The following is a 16072-nucleotide window of genomic DNA, read 5'->3' as shown; positions in this document are numbered from 1 at the left end:
GATGATGATGATGATGATGATGATGATGATGATGATGATGATGATGATGAAAAAGCAATAGGGTATTAATGGCCAATCATCTCCCATTTATAAAGAAGGCCTTTTAAATCCCCAAACTAGTCTGATAGGGAGCAGTATTCAGCTTCTCCAGCACCACCTCACAAATGAGTTGCATTTCCTCCTAGCAGCTTTCTTCACTGGCCAGCTTTCACAACTATATATATATATATATATATATATATATATATATATATATATGGGCCCTACAGGTTGTCTTTTGATGGCCTTCCAAAAAGTGACAAAGAGAGAGGCTGCATGCTTTCTTTACTGCTTTACCAATAATCTTCTTTGTCCCTATGTTGTATAGGGTTACCAAGTCTCACCTGCTTTGTAACTTTAGTGAAATTAACTCAAAGGCATTAAATATGAAAATACATCTAATGATAGCCCAGTGGGTGTTCTCCTTTATTGAAAAGGCGATGACAGAAGGGATGATTGAAAGAAAAGGAGCTGCAAGAAGAGACGGGTTTAATCCTTTCTCCACCTGCTGTTTCTATACCTTCAATCACGCACAGAGTGGATATTTTCCCTTCACCCTGACAAAAAGAATTGATATCCTCCGTCACAATTTGCCAGTGACAATACTAATTAGTCCTCTGTTATCCCACTATTTCACTCTTTCAAATAACCCAGTTTCTCTGTCTTCCTTCCATTTCCCCCCTTTATCCTCAGATTACTTCAGCTGGTGCAGACTAGGTTTGAAGCACAAAGTTTACACTCAGCTCAGCAGGAAGGAGAGACATGGAAGGAAACCCATGGAAAAGCAATCGGCTATAGCCTCTCCTAGCTTGTCTGTATTCATCATCAATAACTGTTGTCATCTTGATCACCCTCTGATGTTCTTTGCCCACATGTATCTCAGTTTGCCACTTTCATTGGCAGACTGGTGCCCCAGGTCTGCAGAACAAACGCATTATCTCATCCTTATGCAGTCAAGATGGCACCATCTATGGACAAGAGGGTGATATCATCAGCAGGACTTCAAAGTTTGCGAAATTGCAAAAGGATGGGTGGAGAGGGACTATACTGAAAGTCACTCCCTTAAAAAAAATTATGTGAGACTTGAGCACAGACCACACCGTTGGAGTGGGGAAGGAAATCCAGTGTGTGAAGGGGGGAGGGACTTAGCTAGGGGTGGGGGGTGGCTACCCCCCCAGGTGACATCTCAAAGAGGGGTCCTGCACACTAGTGGGAAGGGGCTGCCTTCCAGGTCTGGCAGCTCTGCTGACCAGGCAGGAAACAAGTCTCTGCCATTTTCTGCCCAGCCAACAGTTCTGACAGACTTGGAAAGGCTGCAGAGTGGTGGTGGCAGCCCACTCCACCAGTGGCCACTGCTGAGGCCGGGCTGCCTTCTGGGTCTGGTAGCTCTGCTGGCCAGGTGGAAAAGAGAGTGACTTCCCTTTGCCACCTGACCAGCAGCTCTGCCAGACACAGAAAAGGCTGTTGAAGCGAGGAGAAGGGTATTCATAAAATGATCCATACTTGGTGTCAAACATACTAGGTATACCACTGGGAGGAGAAGTGGAATGGAGTATCCCACAAAGGGGCACAGCTGGCTGATCAATACCCTGAACAAAAGCACTCCACTTTGTAACATATTTGAAAGCCCCATTTTTTCATTATTTTGTTACCGCTATTTAAAATCACACCCTCTATGTAGCTAAGTTATTCTTCACAAGCCAGTTAGTGCTCTGCACTCACTTCTGGAGTTATTTTGGAAGGGAAGTCTTGTTTGCCATTGACCTTGGCACATTTGGAAAGGTAACTGTGTGCAGCATCTACTTCCTTCTTAGTCAGAAGCCACCGGGCAGATTCTGGGAGCCACCTGGAAAGGAATGGAGAAGACATTTTACACATTGAAGGGGAATGATTACCAGTTGAGACAGATGTAGATGAGTGTGTAGGAAGAGACCCTTCTATTCCATTCATATACACTTAAAGACGTTTGGAAAGGAATTAGTAATTTCCCTTGGAGCTCTTCCCAATATAAAGGTATTTCAATACTGACATCACTTGCATGTGCTAGCAAGACACAGAAAGACACACTTGCACATTAATCACTGGGAGGGTATTATTATTAAGATGGGAAGGTGGGAAACAGACAGGTAGATGGAGAATTAGATCAAAGTGGGCAACATTTGCAGATTAAGGGCTGCAGTTCTCTTTCACTTGCTGTACCCTTCCAAAAAAAAAAAAAATTCTGAAAGTTTTCCCCCCAAAAAAGTGGGGGCCCTGGAAGCCACATGTGGGATCATGAAATATGGTCATGCTTACTGAGGATTTCAAGGAATTATAATCCAAAAAATGAACTTTTGCAAGTTCTTGGCTAATGGTAGAGTCTATCAACTGAAAGCTTGAGAAAAGAAATAATTGACAAGATGTGGTGTGAATGGGAAATATTTTGAAGCTCGTAGTGTATTTCAGGGCTTGGAGGAGCTCCAGAGTCACTCACCACCAAATGACAATGCTGAGGAGGCAGGGACTTGTGACAGCAAGCAAGAGCCATCGCCAGGTCCGAATCAGATAAGCTACCAGCGCCAGGAGCATGTACCCAAAAGACCAGGAAATACCACTAATGGTGCCACAGAAAGTGCGATGCTTTATATCAGTCCATTCCACAGCTGGAAATTAAAGTAGAAAATTAAAATTAAACTGCTGAAGGTGCCTGGGGCTAGGTTAGCTTCTACCTCTAGAAGGGCCTTCTCCACAGCTGCCCCAGCCCTTTGGAACACGCTGCCCACTGAGCTCCGCTCATCCACCACCCTGGCCCAATTTAGGAAGGATCTCAAAACCTTCCTATTCAAGCAGGCATTCCCCGATTAAATATCCTGTGGGCCTCCCTCCTCTTCCGTGGCCATGAGGATGGGCTAACGGGGCCTTTGTTATTGTTTTTAGATTGTGTATTGTGGATGTTTTATGTTTTTAACCTGTATTTGTTGCACTTGTTGCATATTGTAAGCCGCCCTGATCTTTCTGGAAGGGCGGGATATAAATAAAGATTTTATTTTATTTTTATTATTTAAAATTAAAATACTGTACAGCAACTGTTTAGCATTCAATTTACCCTCTGTGAGACACAACACAATCAAAGCCATCAGTCCATTTTCCTAGCCATAGCAATGGCATAATAAAGTAGCAGGAGCCATCCAACTTTGTTCCCTACAAGTCCATGCAATTTGTCAAAGTGTGCCCAAATCCACTAAGGGATACTGTCTCAAATCCTTGGGCTCCAGAGTCATAGTCCAGTGCTCAAATCACTACACCATGTGACTCTTTTTCAGTGATAACATGGTGATATCCTATTGCCATATATGCGGTGGAAGAACAAGGGTATGTCTGATGTACCAACTAAGCCTTATGGAAACTGAATGTCAACATAATTGTACACTCCTTTTTAAAAGAAAGAAAGAAAGAAAGAAAGAAGGGCTGGCAAAATGTGCATACCAAAACAGGAGATGGAGAACTCACAGCTTATTCTGCCCAGAATAAATATTAATGGCCTGGAACAGGTGGGCCTTTCATGACGCCCTCGTCACATGCTAGGGTTGCCTCGGGGTGGCATGCCCACACGCCCCTCAACCCTAGCATGTGACAAGGGTGTAACAATGGCAGCTCCCTGTATACATGGGTGCCACCATTATTACGTAAGTGCTGTGTGGCATCTGCACAGCACCACGTGGCGCTTACATAATGAGTGTGGCAGTGGAACACTTGTAATGCCACCACCATGGCATAAAAAAGACCCGCTTTTCTATTGTTCTTTTTATGCCGGCGGGAAGCCATGCAGTTTGAAGGCTGCAGCTTCTCTCCGGCAGAAAAACAGGCACCAGCAGGCCGCCATTTTTGGATGGTCTGTACAACGCCAATGCTAAATAAAAAGATCAAGCAATCCAATTCACCACTGTAAGGAAGGTATAATAAAATAGGGATGCTAGAAGCTGCTCTCTGAAGCCAAAGTATTGATCATATGTCCAATACAGTATTTGCTGTTATGATTATACTGGTTCCTCATGATTTCTGGTAACAGGTCTTTCCTATCATTGCAACAACCCTTTGAACTGGCAGTGACAGGGACTGAAACCTGGCTCTTCTGCATTATAGCCTCCAACATTTCACGGATGAAAACCAAGACATGTGTGAACATGCAATATCAGAGTGTGTTCAAGATGGCAAAAGAGGTTAATTTTGAATGAGCACACTAGCTAGGAGAGGTGGCAGAAATCAACTGGGAAGGGCAAGATTCAGCCCCATCCTCACCTCTCCACCCTGCTAAGGAAAAGAAGAGAGAAACCAGGAAATTTTAAAAGCAACTGAAAAATTGGGAAGACAAAAGATTAATCAGGCATTTCTCTGTCAAATCAGAACAGGGAGGGTATGCTGTATGTAAACAGGGAGGGGTAATTTGAGGAGGCTGTATCCCACGAGAAGTGGGCTCAAAATAGGTGGTAGATGGAGCTCATTATTGCTCGCTCTCGCTCTCTCCCTCCCCACAGAGCAAGTGAGTGGAGGAGGGATAGATGACTTCTGCTTTGACCGGCTGTTTGAACTCATTGTTCACAGAGGGCTTTGGAAAATAATCCAAGTATTGCTTCTAGCCCAAGTGCCTCCAGTTGCCCACTTCCATTCTACATAGCCCTGCTTAGATAGCTCACTAAAGAGCGTTCCAATGATTTATGTGAAAATACATGACTTGTCCCTGGTCCTGGAGACAAAAGGGAATGCCAAGAGTTCTATGGAAGTCATCTCCATATTACCCTCCCCCAAACACAAATGAAGCCAGTAGCATCACTAACATTGGTGTCACCACCATGGCTGCACCCTTCACTAGCCAGAAGGTGGGGAGGGGGGGCAGCTGTTGTAGGAATTGGGGAACCAACAAGCACATGCATGATACCACACAACTCCCCCCATTGTCAATGCTCAGATTGTCCATGCACATGAGCATGTGCCGGGCCTCAGAGAAGCCCCTCCAAATCTCCTCCTCCCACATTTTTGGCTTGCCAGGGGACTGCTACTCACTAGATGCTGGCCTTGGCAACACACAGCAGCCTGGACAGGGTGAGGAGGGTGAGCACAGTGTATCCTCCACCTCCTTCTCCTCTTCCCAAGCAAGGACAACCATGTCAGGCGGGGGGGGGGGTGGCAGGACAAAGGGGTGGAGGCCAGAACAACGATGCCTCATTGTTTGCTGCCAGCTCAGTGGCCACTTCCCCCAATGACCAAGATGAAGTCTCTTCAGAGTGCCTGGAGCACCATTTCCACCTCTTCATCGGTAGTGTCATCCCTTCTGATGGATGTCACCCAGTGCAATGCACACTCCCTGCACCCTGAAACAGGTGGGTAGATTGGCAAGTGGAGAGGAATCATTCCAGTCAGAAATGCTATAGGGTGTTTGAAGCAAATCACACAAAGGCAGATAACAGTCAGTTTGGGAAATGATTCACTATAGAATCATAGAATCATAGAGTTGGAAGAGACCACTAGGGCCATCCAGTCCAACCCCCTGCCATGCAGGAAATCCAAATCAAAGCATCCCTGACAGATGGCCATCCAGCCTCTGTTTAAAGACCTCCAAGGAAGGAGACTCTATCACCTCCGAGGGAGTGCATTCCATTGTCGAACAGCCCTTACTGTCAGGAAGTTCCTCCTAATGTTCAGGTGGAATCTCTTTTCCTGCAGCTTGCATCCATTGTTCCGGGTCCTGTTCTCTGGAGCAGCAGAAAACAAGCTTGCTCCCTCTTCAATATGACATCCCTTCAAATATTTAAACAGGGCGATCATATCACCTCTTAACCTTCTTTTCTCCAGGCTAAACATCCCCAGCTCCCTAAGTCGTTCCTCATAGGGCATGGTTTCCAGACCTTTCACCATTTTTGTCGCCCTCCTTTGGACACGCTCCAGTTTCTCAATGTCCTTTCTGAATTGTGGCGCCCAGAACTGGACACAATATTCTAGGTGGGGCCTGACCAGAGCAGAATACAGTGGCACTATTACTTCTCTTGATCTAGACACTATACACTTGATTTAGACACTATACCAGACAGCTAATGAAATGGTTTACCAGTTGACAAGGTATGGAAGGAACACTGAGAAATTGCAATGAGAGTGGGATACACTGGTACCCCGGGATACGAATGCGCCGCGTTACGAAATTTCCGGGTTACGAAAAAAATCCATTAAAAAAAACTGTTCCGGGTTACGAAGGTTATTTCGGGTTTTGAAAAAATTTTTGGTGCTTTTCGGCGCTTTTTCGCACCAAATCGCGGCTTTCGCTATTAGCGCCTATGGGGCTTCGGCTTGCGAATGCTTTTCGGGTTACGAATGGCGCCGCGGAACGAATTAATTTCGTAACCCGGGGGAGCCCTGTATCTTCTCTTTCCCAATGACAGACAAAAATTATGTGAAGAAGTATTGGTTGTGTGTGTTTTGGAATGTAAACAGGCGGTTACTGAAGAAACAGGGTGGGTCCATTGGGTTCTTAAAGAGAAAGATGTGTCATGGTCTTCCTCACACTCACCTAATATCAAGGAGATGATGGATATGCCAGTGAGCCCAACTCCAGACAGTGTCCTCATAACGACAAACATCCAGTAGGACACTGAAAATGCAGACATGGCCCCAAAAAACAGTGTGATGAAAAAAGAGACCAGAAGCATCCTCCGCCGTCCAAATCTGGATATAGGGGAAAGTTAAAAGAACGTATGAGGTGTTTTTTTCCCAGAAAGAGAAAACAGAAGAATGACACAAAAATTAGTTTGTGAATACAGTCAATAGTTTTTTCTGGGTTTTTTGAGCTATGTGGCCATGTTCTAGAAGATTTTCTTCCTGACGTTTCGCCAGCATCTGTGGCTGTCATCTTCAGAGAATGCTTGCCTGAAAAAACGTGGGTATATATACAATACAATCAATATTTTTATATTTCCTGTGTCATACTACACTTTTCTTCTAAGTGTGCTTGGGAAATGGAAGGGAGACAGCATGAGAACCAATATACTCCCAACAGATGGACTGTTGGATCCCTATTCAGAAGAAAATCTGCTGTAGACAGCTTGCAGAGCCCATGAGCAAAAGGAACACATCTCAGATTTGCTACTCCATGTAGTTTCATGGGACCTAAATTGTAAGGTTCATTGTTATCCTGGCAAGCATAAGTAAAAGATGGCTTGAAAAGCAATTTGCAAATACAGGCTAGAATCCTCTGGGTGACATGTGTTGACATAAGTACCCTTATACCTACAGCTGCACTTTTTAGGATTTTGCACAAGAGCCATATCTTGATTATGACTGTGTGGTTATGATTAAAGTTCAAATAGTGCAACCATAGCATGAGTTGTTGTGCTCTTCAAGACAGATGAGAGGCCCTCTCTTCATTCCAACTGCCACTGCTTTGGGCTTGAAGGGAGAAAGAAACTTGATCTGATTGAAGGACTTGGTCCACTTCCCCATTGCTATTCCTTTCTCCTTTTGTGTCATGTGTTTTTAAAATTATAAGCCTGAGGGCAGAGAACTGCCTAATTAACCGTTTAATACAATGGATGGATGGATGGATGGATGGATGGATGGATGGATGGATTTCATACATTTGTTCCTTGACATTCTTTGACTGCAAACCTATCAAGTATTGCACAACAGAATGCTGCATCAGTATGATGAGAATTGTGCAACTGATTGAACAAGAGTGTGATCCAAAATATAAATGACAGCACATACATGGCTGGAATAACTTTATACAAACCAGTTGTTGGATCATAACCCGAAAGTGCTAGATCAGCTATACTGTAGGTAGCAGTAATTAGAAAAAGATTTTCCAGTGTACAATCCCTCTTGTCATGCCTTTTTATAATATTTCATTGGTTTGTGTTCTTGATCCCATTTCACATTTTACCCTATGAATAACAGGGCTGAAAGTTCTGAATCACAGGCTAACTTGTTTGGGGAAGACATCTTTCCAATCTTGCCTCCTTCCCTACTTAAAAGGCTGAATGTACCAGATCTGGGGATCTTTGCCTACAGTAACAATAGCCAGTGCAGACGCTAAAACTGACGTGTGGGAAAGGCTCATATCAGGTTCCTATTTCCAGCAAATTTAGCTAAAATCCAAAAGCAAAGTCTAATGCATGAAATTCCTCTGAGCCTTTCTTCTTTGGATATTAAAGGTGTAACGTACCACAGGATGGGAGACTTTGTGCTATTCATTGATGTAAGAGTTTATCAAACGGGAGGAATTTCTCTTAAATTCGAATGAAAAGAAAGTGGGGCCAGAACGCATTCACTTAAAGTCGCAAGTTTTGTGCAATTACGTGAATACGCATTGCATTCGAACTGGCTCCCCATTGCCCGAAAATAGCATGCCACTGCCCAAATTTGCATGTGGCAGTCTATCATGCAATAATGTGAAGCCACATGATTGTGTTCAGACTGACTTCCCATTGCCCGAATTTGTGTGTAGTGGGTTATCACACAATAATGTTAAACCCCATGATTGCGTTCAGATTGCCATTGGATTATACTTCCAATTCCCCTTGTCTGATCAATGAGTGTTTGTCTGTATATGGTGAGAGCTTGGTGATCTTTTTTGGAATCTCATGTTCAGATGGTCGAGCCAGCCTGACCAAAAGACAGAGAGACTGACTTTAGAATTGCAGGGAAATTTGGCAAGATGTGATCTAATGGGGACCTAAAAAGGCACATATTAGAAAAACTGGAAAATGGTGGCACAAATGAGTTTGTACTTGTTTCTCTTTTCCCCTTGGAAATGGATGGAAAAGAGCAGGAAGAATCCTTGTAGGTCTAAATATAACAGTGGACAATGGGAAGAAAGGAAGACACTAATGGTTTTCTACTCATCAGAGCTATTTAGAAAGAGACATGAGCAGCTGTGGATATGTTGCCCAAGGAACAGCAAGTCCATTCTTGGTTTTATTACCACACCTTCCACAGCTGCTCCAGGTTGTACCAGAGCCATAGAGCTGCTGGACATTATTCCTGACAAAGCTTCGGCACCATTACACAGTTATGGCATTGTGGCTCCACTTTCAGTGTTGTGGCTGCATCCTATGGAATCCTGGGATTTGTAGAGGAGGATCTGGAGCTCTCTGGCTGAGAATCCGGAATGTGCCTCCCTAAATTGCAAATCCTAGGGTTCCAGATGATCTTGCCATGGCGCTTAGTGGAATCATAGCACTATAACTGTTCAGTGTGAAAGGGCAAAAGGAGAGTTCCTGCATAATTCAGAGCGACTGTTTCAGGACCACCTGTAAAACTGAGAGCAGATTTAATTGACAATGGCCACTCTTGGAGAAAGAGCAAGCAGCAGTGACTGTTCCTCAGTAGTGGAGGATCAGGAGTTCAATGCAGACCCTGCCCAGGTCTTTATAGCCTCCACAGCTGCTCAAGAAAGCCAGGCCCTGATCAGAACTTGGGAAAGCATGGATTCCTGAGGGTGACTTGTGCATGTATAAGTTCCCCTACGGAAGTGCTTGGAATTTTGCTTCAATTTTTGCAGAGCATCCACATTCACTTCAAGGTTGTGGATGCAAACTTGTACATATGGACTTGTACATGCAGGTATGCATACAACGTGCATTTGCAATACACAGTTGTGCATGTACATTGGTTGCACATTTGGTGCCTTGGTTCATTTGTGCAACCTTGTCATTTAACATAAGGGTTGCACAGCCAATTAATGATGTCTTTGCATACAACCACAAAGGGCCATGCTGGCTGGTGTATTCTGGGACTTGTAGTCCAAAACAGTAGCTTTTCAAAGCTCTGTGCTTGATAGCTTGATGCCTGCCCTATTATGACCCAAAAGGTAGGCTTATACTAATCACCAGCACGTTGAATTGTTCTCTTCCCACTAACCTGGGAAAGAATTTCCCCAACAGCAATCTATTATTGTTTAGCTGCTGAAGAACTGAGAGAAATGAAATGTTTGGAATGGAAAAGCTTCATTGCACTGAATCCTGAGCTACACCTGATTATTTGTTCTGCAGTTAGGTAATAAAGGGTTGTCATTTTCTAGAACTAGGTAATTGTGGTTTTAAAGGTGTTTATTGATTGTAGCTCCCCTAATCCTTTATTATTAGTGATGCTGATTATGGATGATGTGACTTGTACACCAGAAACATCTAGAGCCACCATTGCTCAATTCTGTCCTGAAGGAATGTCATAGTATGGAGTGAAAAAGTAAGCAGAGGAGAGAAGGATTTCCTTGTTGGATTTGAGCTTCAATAGCCTATACTTTATCTGTATGAAGATAAGCCAACAGTGACTTCTTGTGGATAAATGAATACATCACAAGTCAGGCAAATCTACCATTTCTATTAGAAGAAAGATTCTTGTGCATGTGTGTCTGTGGGGATGCAGGGATGGAGCATAGGAATACACACATAGGAGGTGGAGAGGTAGAGAGAAAGGATATCATATTGACCTCAGTGCTAAAGATTATTACAGCTCACTAATGGAATCTATAATTCTTGCACAGAAATGAAGAACTTGGTTGAAAGCACTTATCTTGCACAGAACTACTGCCTAAGAGACATATAGGAGGCATCAAGGCATGCAGGGACACTGGTTGCCTGTGGTCTACACAGATTTTATGTGGACCTCTTTTGCCTCTGGATAAACAGGTTTTGAGCTTATGGATGCAGTTCAGAACCATGTCAAATCTGTAAAGAAAGATGCCAGTGAGAGGAAAGCGTTCTTTTGGGGCTGCATTTCCTCTCTCACACCATTCTCGGCTCTCTGGAGACAGGAAGAGCTGTCTTCAGTCTGTTTCAGCTATTTATTCAGGACGAGGTAGATTGCACATTGAACCACTGTAAAAAAAATCAATGCACATTGATTTTCACCCACATGCCCCCACCCAAGGTGGTTCTCATGACCTAATCAAGAGGTTTCAAGACTCTGTCCAGCCTCAGTACTGATGCACAAATGAGGTTTTCAAGAGGTTTTCACAAATGACGTTTGCCCTCCCGGTAATGATACTAGAGCACCACATTTTCCATTATGGAAGAAGGGCAGGGACCTCAACAGTCTGGGTCCCAAAGAACAATGGCACCTTATTAAAAAGCTGCTGCACCTTAATGTTTCATCGCCATGTACTTTCTTTTTACTGAGTCCTATCTTTTTTGGTAGCAGTGATGGGCCACTTCCATTTCAGTGGGCTGGTGAATCTAGTACACGGTTTAAGCTAAGATTTAAAGGAACTTTCCATGGTGCCAAATGATATCTCTACATAGAGATTAAGTATGTGACTCTGGCCCTGTACAAACGGGCACCCAAGAACGTACTCTGTACGTATTTGGGTTGCCTGGGGGCGTCTCTTTTAGCTACCCGCAACCCTAGTACGTGCAGAGTACGTACAAAATGGTGGCACTCTGTTAACATGGGTGCCGCCATTTTGATGTAACGGATGCCTAGTGTCTGCACATCATGGCGCCCAGGTGACGTCGCGAGTGCGCCAATGGTGCACTGCGGCATCACTTGCGTGCTGCAAAAAGAAGCCGCTTTTTGCGGCTTCTTTTTCCACCTCCGGGATGCCTCACTGTTTGGAGGCTGAGGCTTCCCACCAGCGGAAATGGAGGCGGCGGCAGACCGCCCTTTTTGAGCGGTCTGTACACTGCCATGTGTTCAAAAATAAGCTCCCAATAATATCTCTGCCTGCTCCATGCAAGAGTAAAGTCCAGTGTTTGCAGAACCAGATGAAGGTCCGTTAGGATAGCACAGCAAGGTCCTACATTGGGGTGGATGAGTGTGGCCAGGTTTTCAATACAGTAATAAGGGAAAGTAAGTCGAAATTCTTGACAATCGAGGTTGACAATCTAAAAGTCGTTACTGACAAGTTTGTGTACTGCCTAAATACCAAAATGGAAGTATCGGTGTTGGTAAGCCTCACCATGTGTTTCTCTGTAAAATTAACCAATTGTCCACATTTATAAAATTACATGATGCACATATCTTGTCCTTATGAAGGAACTATAACCCAAAATATGGGATATCTTGAGGGGGGGGGGACGACATCTTGTTCAGTCTATATAAAAATAAATGCTTTCCCATTCTTATATAGCAGACATCTTTTATAATAAGGAACACATGTCAGTCTGATAAGGGACAACTCTCGTATAAGGGACATCCCTTTAATAAGGGACACCTTGCCAAACCATACAAGGTGTCAGATTTCTGTTGAGGACACATCCTTCTAGAGCTGGAGTATGAAGCACACAACCTTCCAAATGATGTTGGAGCACAGCTCCCAGCAGCCCTAGCCACAGCACAGTCGATGGTGAAGAGTTATGGGAGCTGCAGTCCAAAAGCAACTGGAGGGCTGTATCATACCTACCCTTGCTTTAGCACAGGGGTGGCCAACTTTAGTATTACTCCCTGGGATTTTCTGGGGGTTCTGCAGACCCTCAGAAAATCCAGAGAAGTGACAGAGAAAGGGGAGGTAAGACTGGAAGCTGCCCAAAGAGAAGGAGGGGGTTCTCATGTCAAAGGGAAGTGGGGGACCCTGAAACCCATTTGAAAGTTGAATTGTTTCTCCTGGTACAGCCATTTAGTCTTATCTTGGCCAGAAAAATGTCTGGGAAACTGGAAGCAGGAGTCAGAGGGCTCCAAAAAGCAGCCTTGAGAAACCCTATGCAGCTCCATAGCTTCATTTGCCCACCCTTTCTATAGAGTTCTCCCTGAACAAAATTAGAACACAATGATTCCAGTTTAACTTCAGTTGCAGTCTAACCCCCAGTCAGACTGCACAGGTAACATCCTAAAGGGTGGTGGCACCACTGATCCTCAAACATCTGCGTTTTGGCAGAAATGAGCTGTGGCTTTTGCCTGTATCCCTTTAAAATGCTGAAGAGATGGTATGAGTGGGGTGAGGCTCAGTTGGAGGAGAAAGGAAAGTCTGTAAGGTTTTTAAAAATATTAAAAAAAATTAATTTAATTTTTTTAAAAAATTACATATTACCACATTTTCGTTTTAACCACATGAAACTATGTGTACGTAAACACATTTATTCTTGGTGTATGATATTGTCATTTAAAGGTGTAATTTTAATTTTGCTAGTTGTTTATGCCACAACTATTGCCGCCACATTCAGTGATATATGGGAATTATGATTTATGAGTATATTGGTACAAAAGGCATTACTAAGGATTCTGTATGGCATGGGATGGGAGGAGGTCAATGAAGAGGGTGACACCATGAGTTACCTTACTGGGTAACACCAACCCTAGTGATGCCACTGGTGTCAAGCAGCCTGGTAGCGACAGCATGAGTCTGAGTGTGCACCATTCTAGTGACACCCCTGATAGTGGGAATCATGCAGCTAATTGCCAAATATTGCTATTATTCCACCACCACCCCAATGTTCCTCCCCATTATTTTTGCTGGCTAAGGCTGGTGGGATATGTAGTGCAACAACATCAAAAAAGCTGCACAATTCCTATTTCCAGATTAGGAATGGAAGTAAATGCTTACCTGTCAGACATGTAGCCAAAAAGGACAGACCCAAGTGTGACCCCAACAAAGAAGAAAGTAGCAATGGCTTGGTTCAGGCCTTTCTTCTCACATACCAGGTCCCACTGGAAGGTTAGAAACAGTAAAATAAGAGAGGCAAAGAAAACCTAACATGGAAAAGGTACTTAGTTGAACTTTAACTCTTCAAATTCTATACCAAGTGAAAGTAATTTGGGTATTTACTAGGAACTTCATTTAATTTTGTCCCCAGAAAGAACTCTGTCCCCAGAAAATTGGGTTTACTCTGTTCTGCCCCTCTTTTGTAATCCTGCAGTATAACATCCATCCTGAATATACATATGGAGAAAAGTTTATTTAAATAATTGTACAAGACTGCCATTTGGGGGGGGGGGACAAAGAGGTATATGAAAAATAATGGGAGTTGGAGACCAGAGTTTGAATCCCCAATTGGCCATGGAAACCTCCTTAGTGATCTTGGGCAAGTCACACTTTCTCAGCCTCTGAGGAAGGTAAAGGAAAACCCCCTCTGAAAAAAATATTTTGAAGAAAATCCGATGATAGGTTCACCTTAGGGTTGCCATAAATCAGAAATTCCTTAAAGGCACACAACAAGAGCAAATTAGCATACTCATTCCTTTTTTAAAATATTTTTTATTGAAACTAAAGTTCATACATATAAATTTTATACAATACATAAGTCCATATACATATTTTCTACATCTGTTATAACTTGGCTAAGTATATTTTATATCCTGCCTCAATGCTCCCCTTCTTCAGAACCATTTTCATCCCTATATTCCACCCAAAATCTCAATTCCTCTCCTGGAGTTAATTTTCCATCTTCTTTTCTCAATACTTTCTCAATGAATTCTTTCCAAATTCCATCAAAGTCACTTTTTTTCCATAATCCCTTTTTTACTTTCAGCCTGCATGTCAATTTATCATTAATCACTAATTTCCATGCCTCTTTATACCACTCCTCCAGTTGTACAGTTATTTTGGTTTTCCAACATCTTGCTATGATTAATCACTCTGCTGTAAGCAAATTTGTTATCAAATCTTTTACTTCTTTTTTCCATTTCTCTGAATTGTATAGTGATAACAATACTATATTCGGACTTCTATCTATTTTTATATCCATAATACTTCCTTTTATCATTACTATTGCTGAATTGCTGTAATACAGTTGGTCTATTAATCGCCTTACTTTATCCCCCACTCCAAATCCTTTCATAATTATATTTAATGTTGGCCATTCCACACAAACACTTTGAATATATCCAATGCCAAGATCCCTGCTCTTATCACGCCACCCATTACATGTATTTTATCCAATACTCTTCCTAATAGGCTTGACATTTGTCTTCTTTTCACAAATCCACATTGATCCTTTCCTATATATCTATACATACATTTATTCATTCTATATGCCATAATAGCTGATAAAATCTCTGTGTCTTGGTTTTTTAATGATAGGTCTATACTATCCTAAGTCAGTTAAAACTTTATCTACCTCTGGTAATAAAATTACTAGTGATTGGCGCAATGATACTAGTATCATCTCTCCATTTATTATACCATTATATAATTCTAGTAATTTTGGGATTAACTCATTCCAAAGGAAAAAGGACTCAGTGGCTCTCAGCCATTTTACATTTATTTTACTGGAGCTGAAGTCTAGGGTATCATCACAGGGTGGGCAACATTAGGGTATCACTCCTTCAAATAAAACATTTGTCCCCACAATTAATTTGTCCTTCAGTCCCCAAATTTCTAGCATTCCAGAGAGTGAGACATTAAAAATCCATCCCTAGTATTTGCTGTATTCACACTCCTTTGGCCCCTTTTCCTTGGATGCCTAAGCTGTATTTCTAAAGGCTTGACTGAAATTTTAAGTTACAAATTTGGGGACCGAAGGAAAATTTCACGGGGGGGGGGGTAGAATTCATATTTGGGGCAATGCTCTCATTGGCCCCTTCACCTATAGCTGAAGTGTTCCACAATTACCAAAAAGAAAGCATCCCATTGGAAGTGACATTAATATAAGATGCTGAGCTGATAGTCACAGAAATATGTAACACTCTAACCCATTCAGCACTTTGCTAAACATTTGTTTTAAATTGGGATGGCCTTTTTGCACGCATATCCTCCATTCTTTCTGCCAGGTCCATGTGGCTGAAATTTGGCAGTGGAATGACTGAATAAAGCGGTTGCTGTTTCTCTTTTCTTTTTTCTGATGTGCTGCTGAATCTAGACAAAGGGCCCTTTCAAACTGAGTAATTATAGCAGTATGATCCCACATTAAGCCCTATGGTTCCATTCCGTGGAATCCTGGAGTTCGTAGTCTGGTGCGGTAACTACAGCCCTCCCAAACTGCAAATCCTAGGATTCCATAGGAAGTTGCCATCGCAGTTAAAATGGAAACATAACTATGGTTGCATCTGTACTACAGAAATAATGCAGTTTGACACCACTTTATCTGCCATGGCTCAGTTCTATGGAATTCTGGAGTTTGAATGTTGGGACACCAGA

At 42.8% G+C, this 16072-nt stretch overlaps 1 protein-coding gene across 1 annotated transcript in view; it reads right to left on the bottom strand.

Annotated features, from left to right (window-relative positions):
- LOC121927137 (solute carrier family 22 member 7-like) overlaps positions 1–16072 on the bottom strand; it is a 28831-nt gene that overhangs the window by 10037 nt on the left and 2722 nt on the right. Inside the window, exons 2-5 of the mRNA XM_042460762.1 lie at positions 13541–13644; positions 6578–6732; positions 2513–2681; positions 1762–1885 (exon numbers count right to left, since the gene is read on the bottom strand). Of these exons, the coding sequence (XP_042316696.1) occupies positions 1762–1885; positions 2513–2681; positions 6578–6732; positions 13541–13644 (552 nt within the window). The remainder of the gene's footprint in view (positions 1–1761; positions 1886–2512; positions 2682–6577; positions 6733–13540; positions 13645–16072) is intronic.

This window comes from Sceloporus undulatus, chromosome 1, assembly GCF_019175285.1.
Source record: "Sceloporus undulatus isolate JIND9_A2432 ecotype Alabama chromosome 1, SceUnd_v1.1, whole genome shotgun sequence".
Lineage (NCBI taxonomy): Eukaryota > Metazoa > Chordata > Lepidosauria > Squamata > Phrynosomatidae > Sceloporus > Sceloporus undulatus.
Note: the sequence above shows the minus strand (reverse complement) of the source record. Positions and strands in the feature narration are given on the sequence as shown.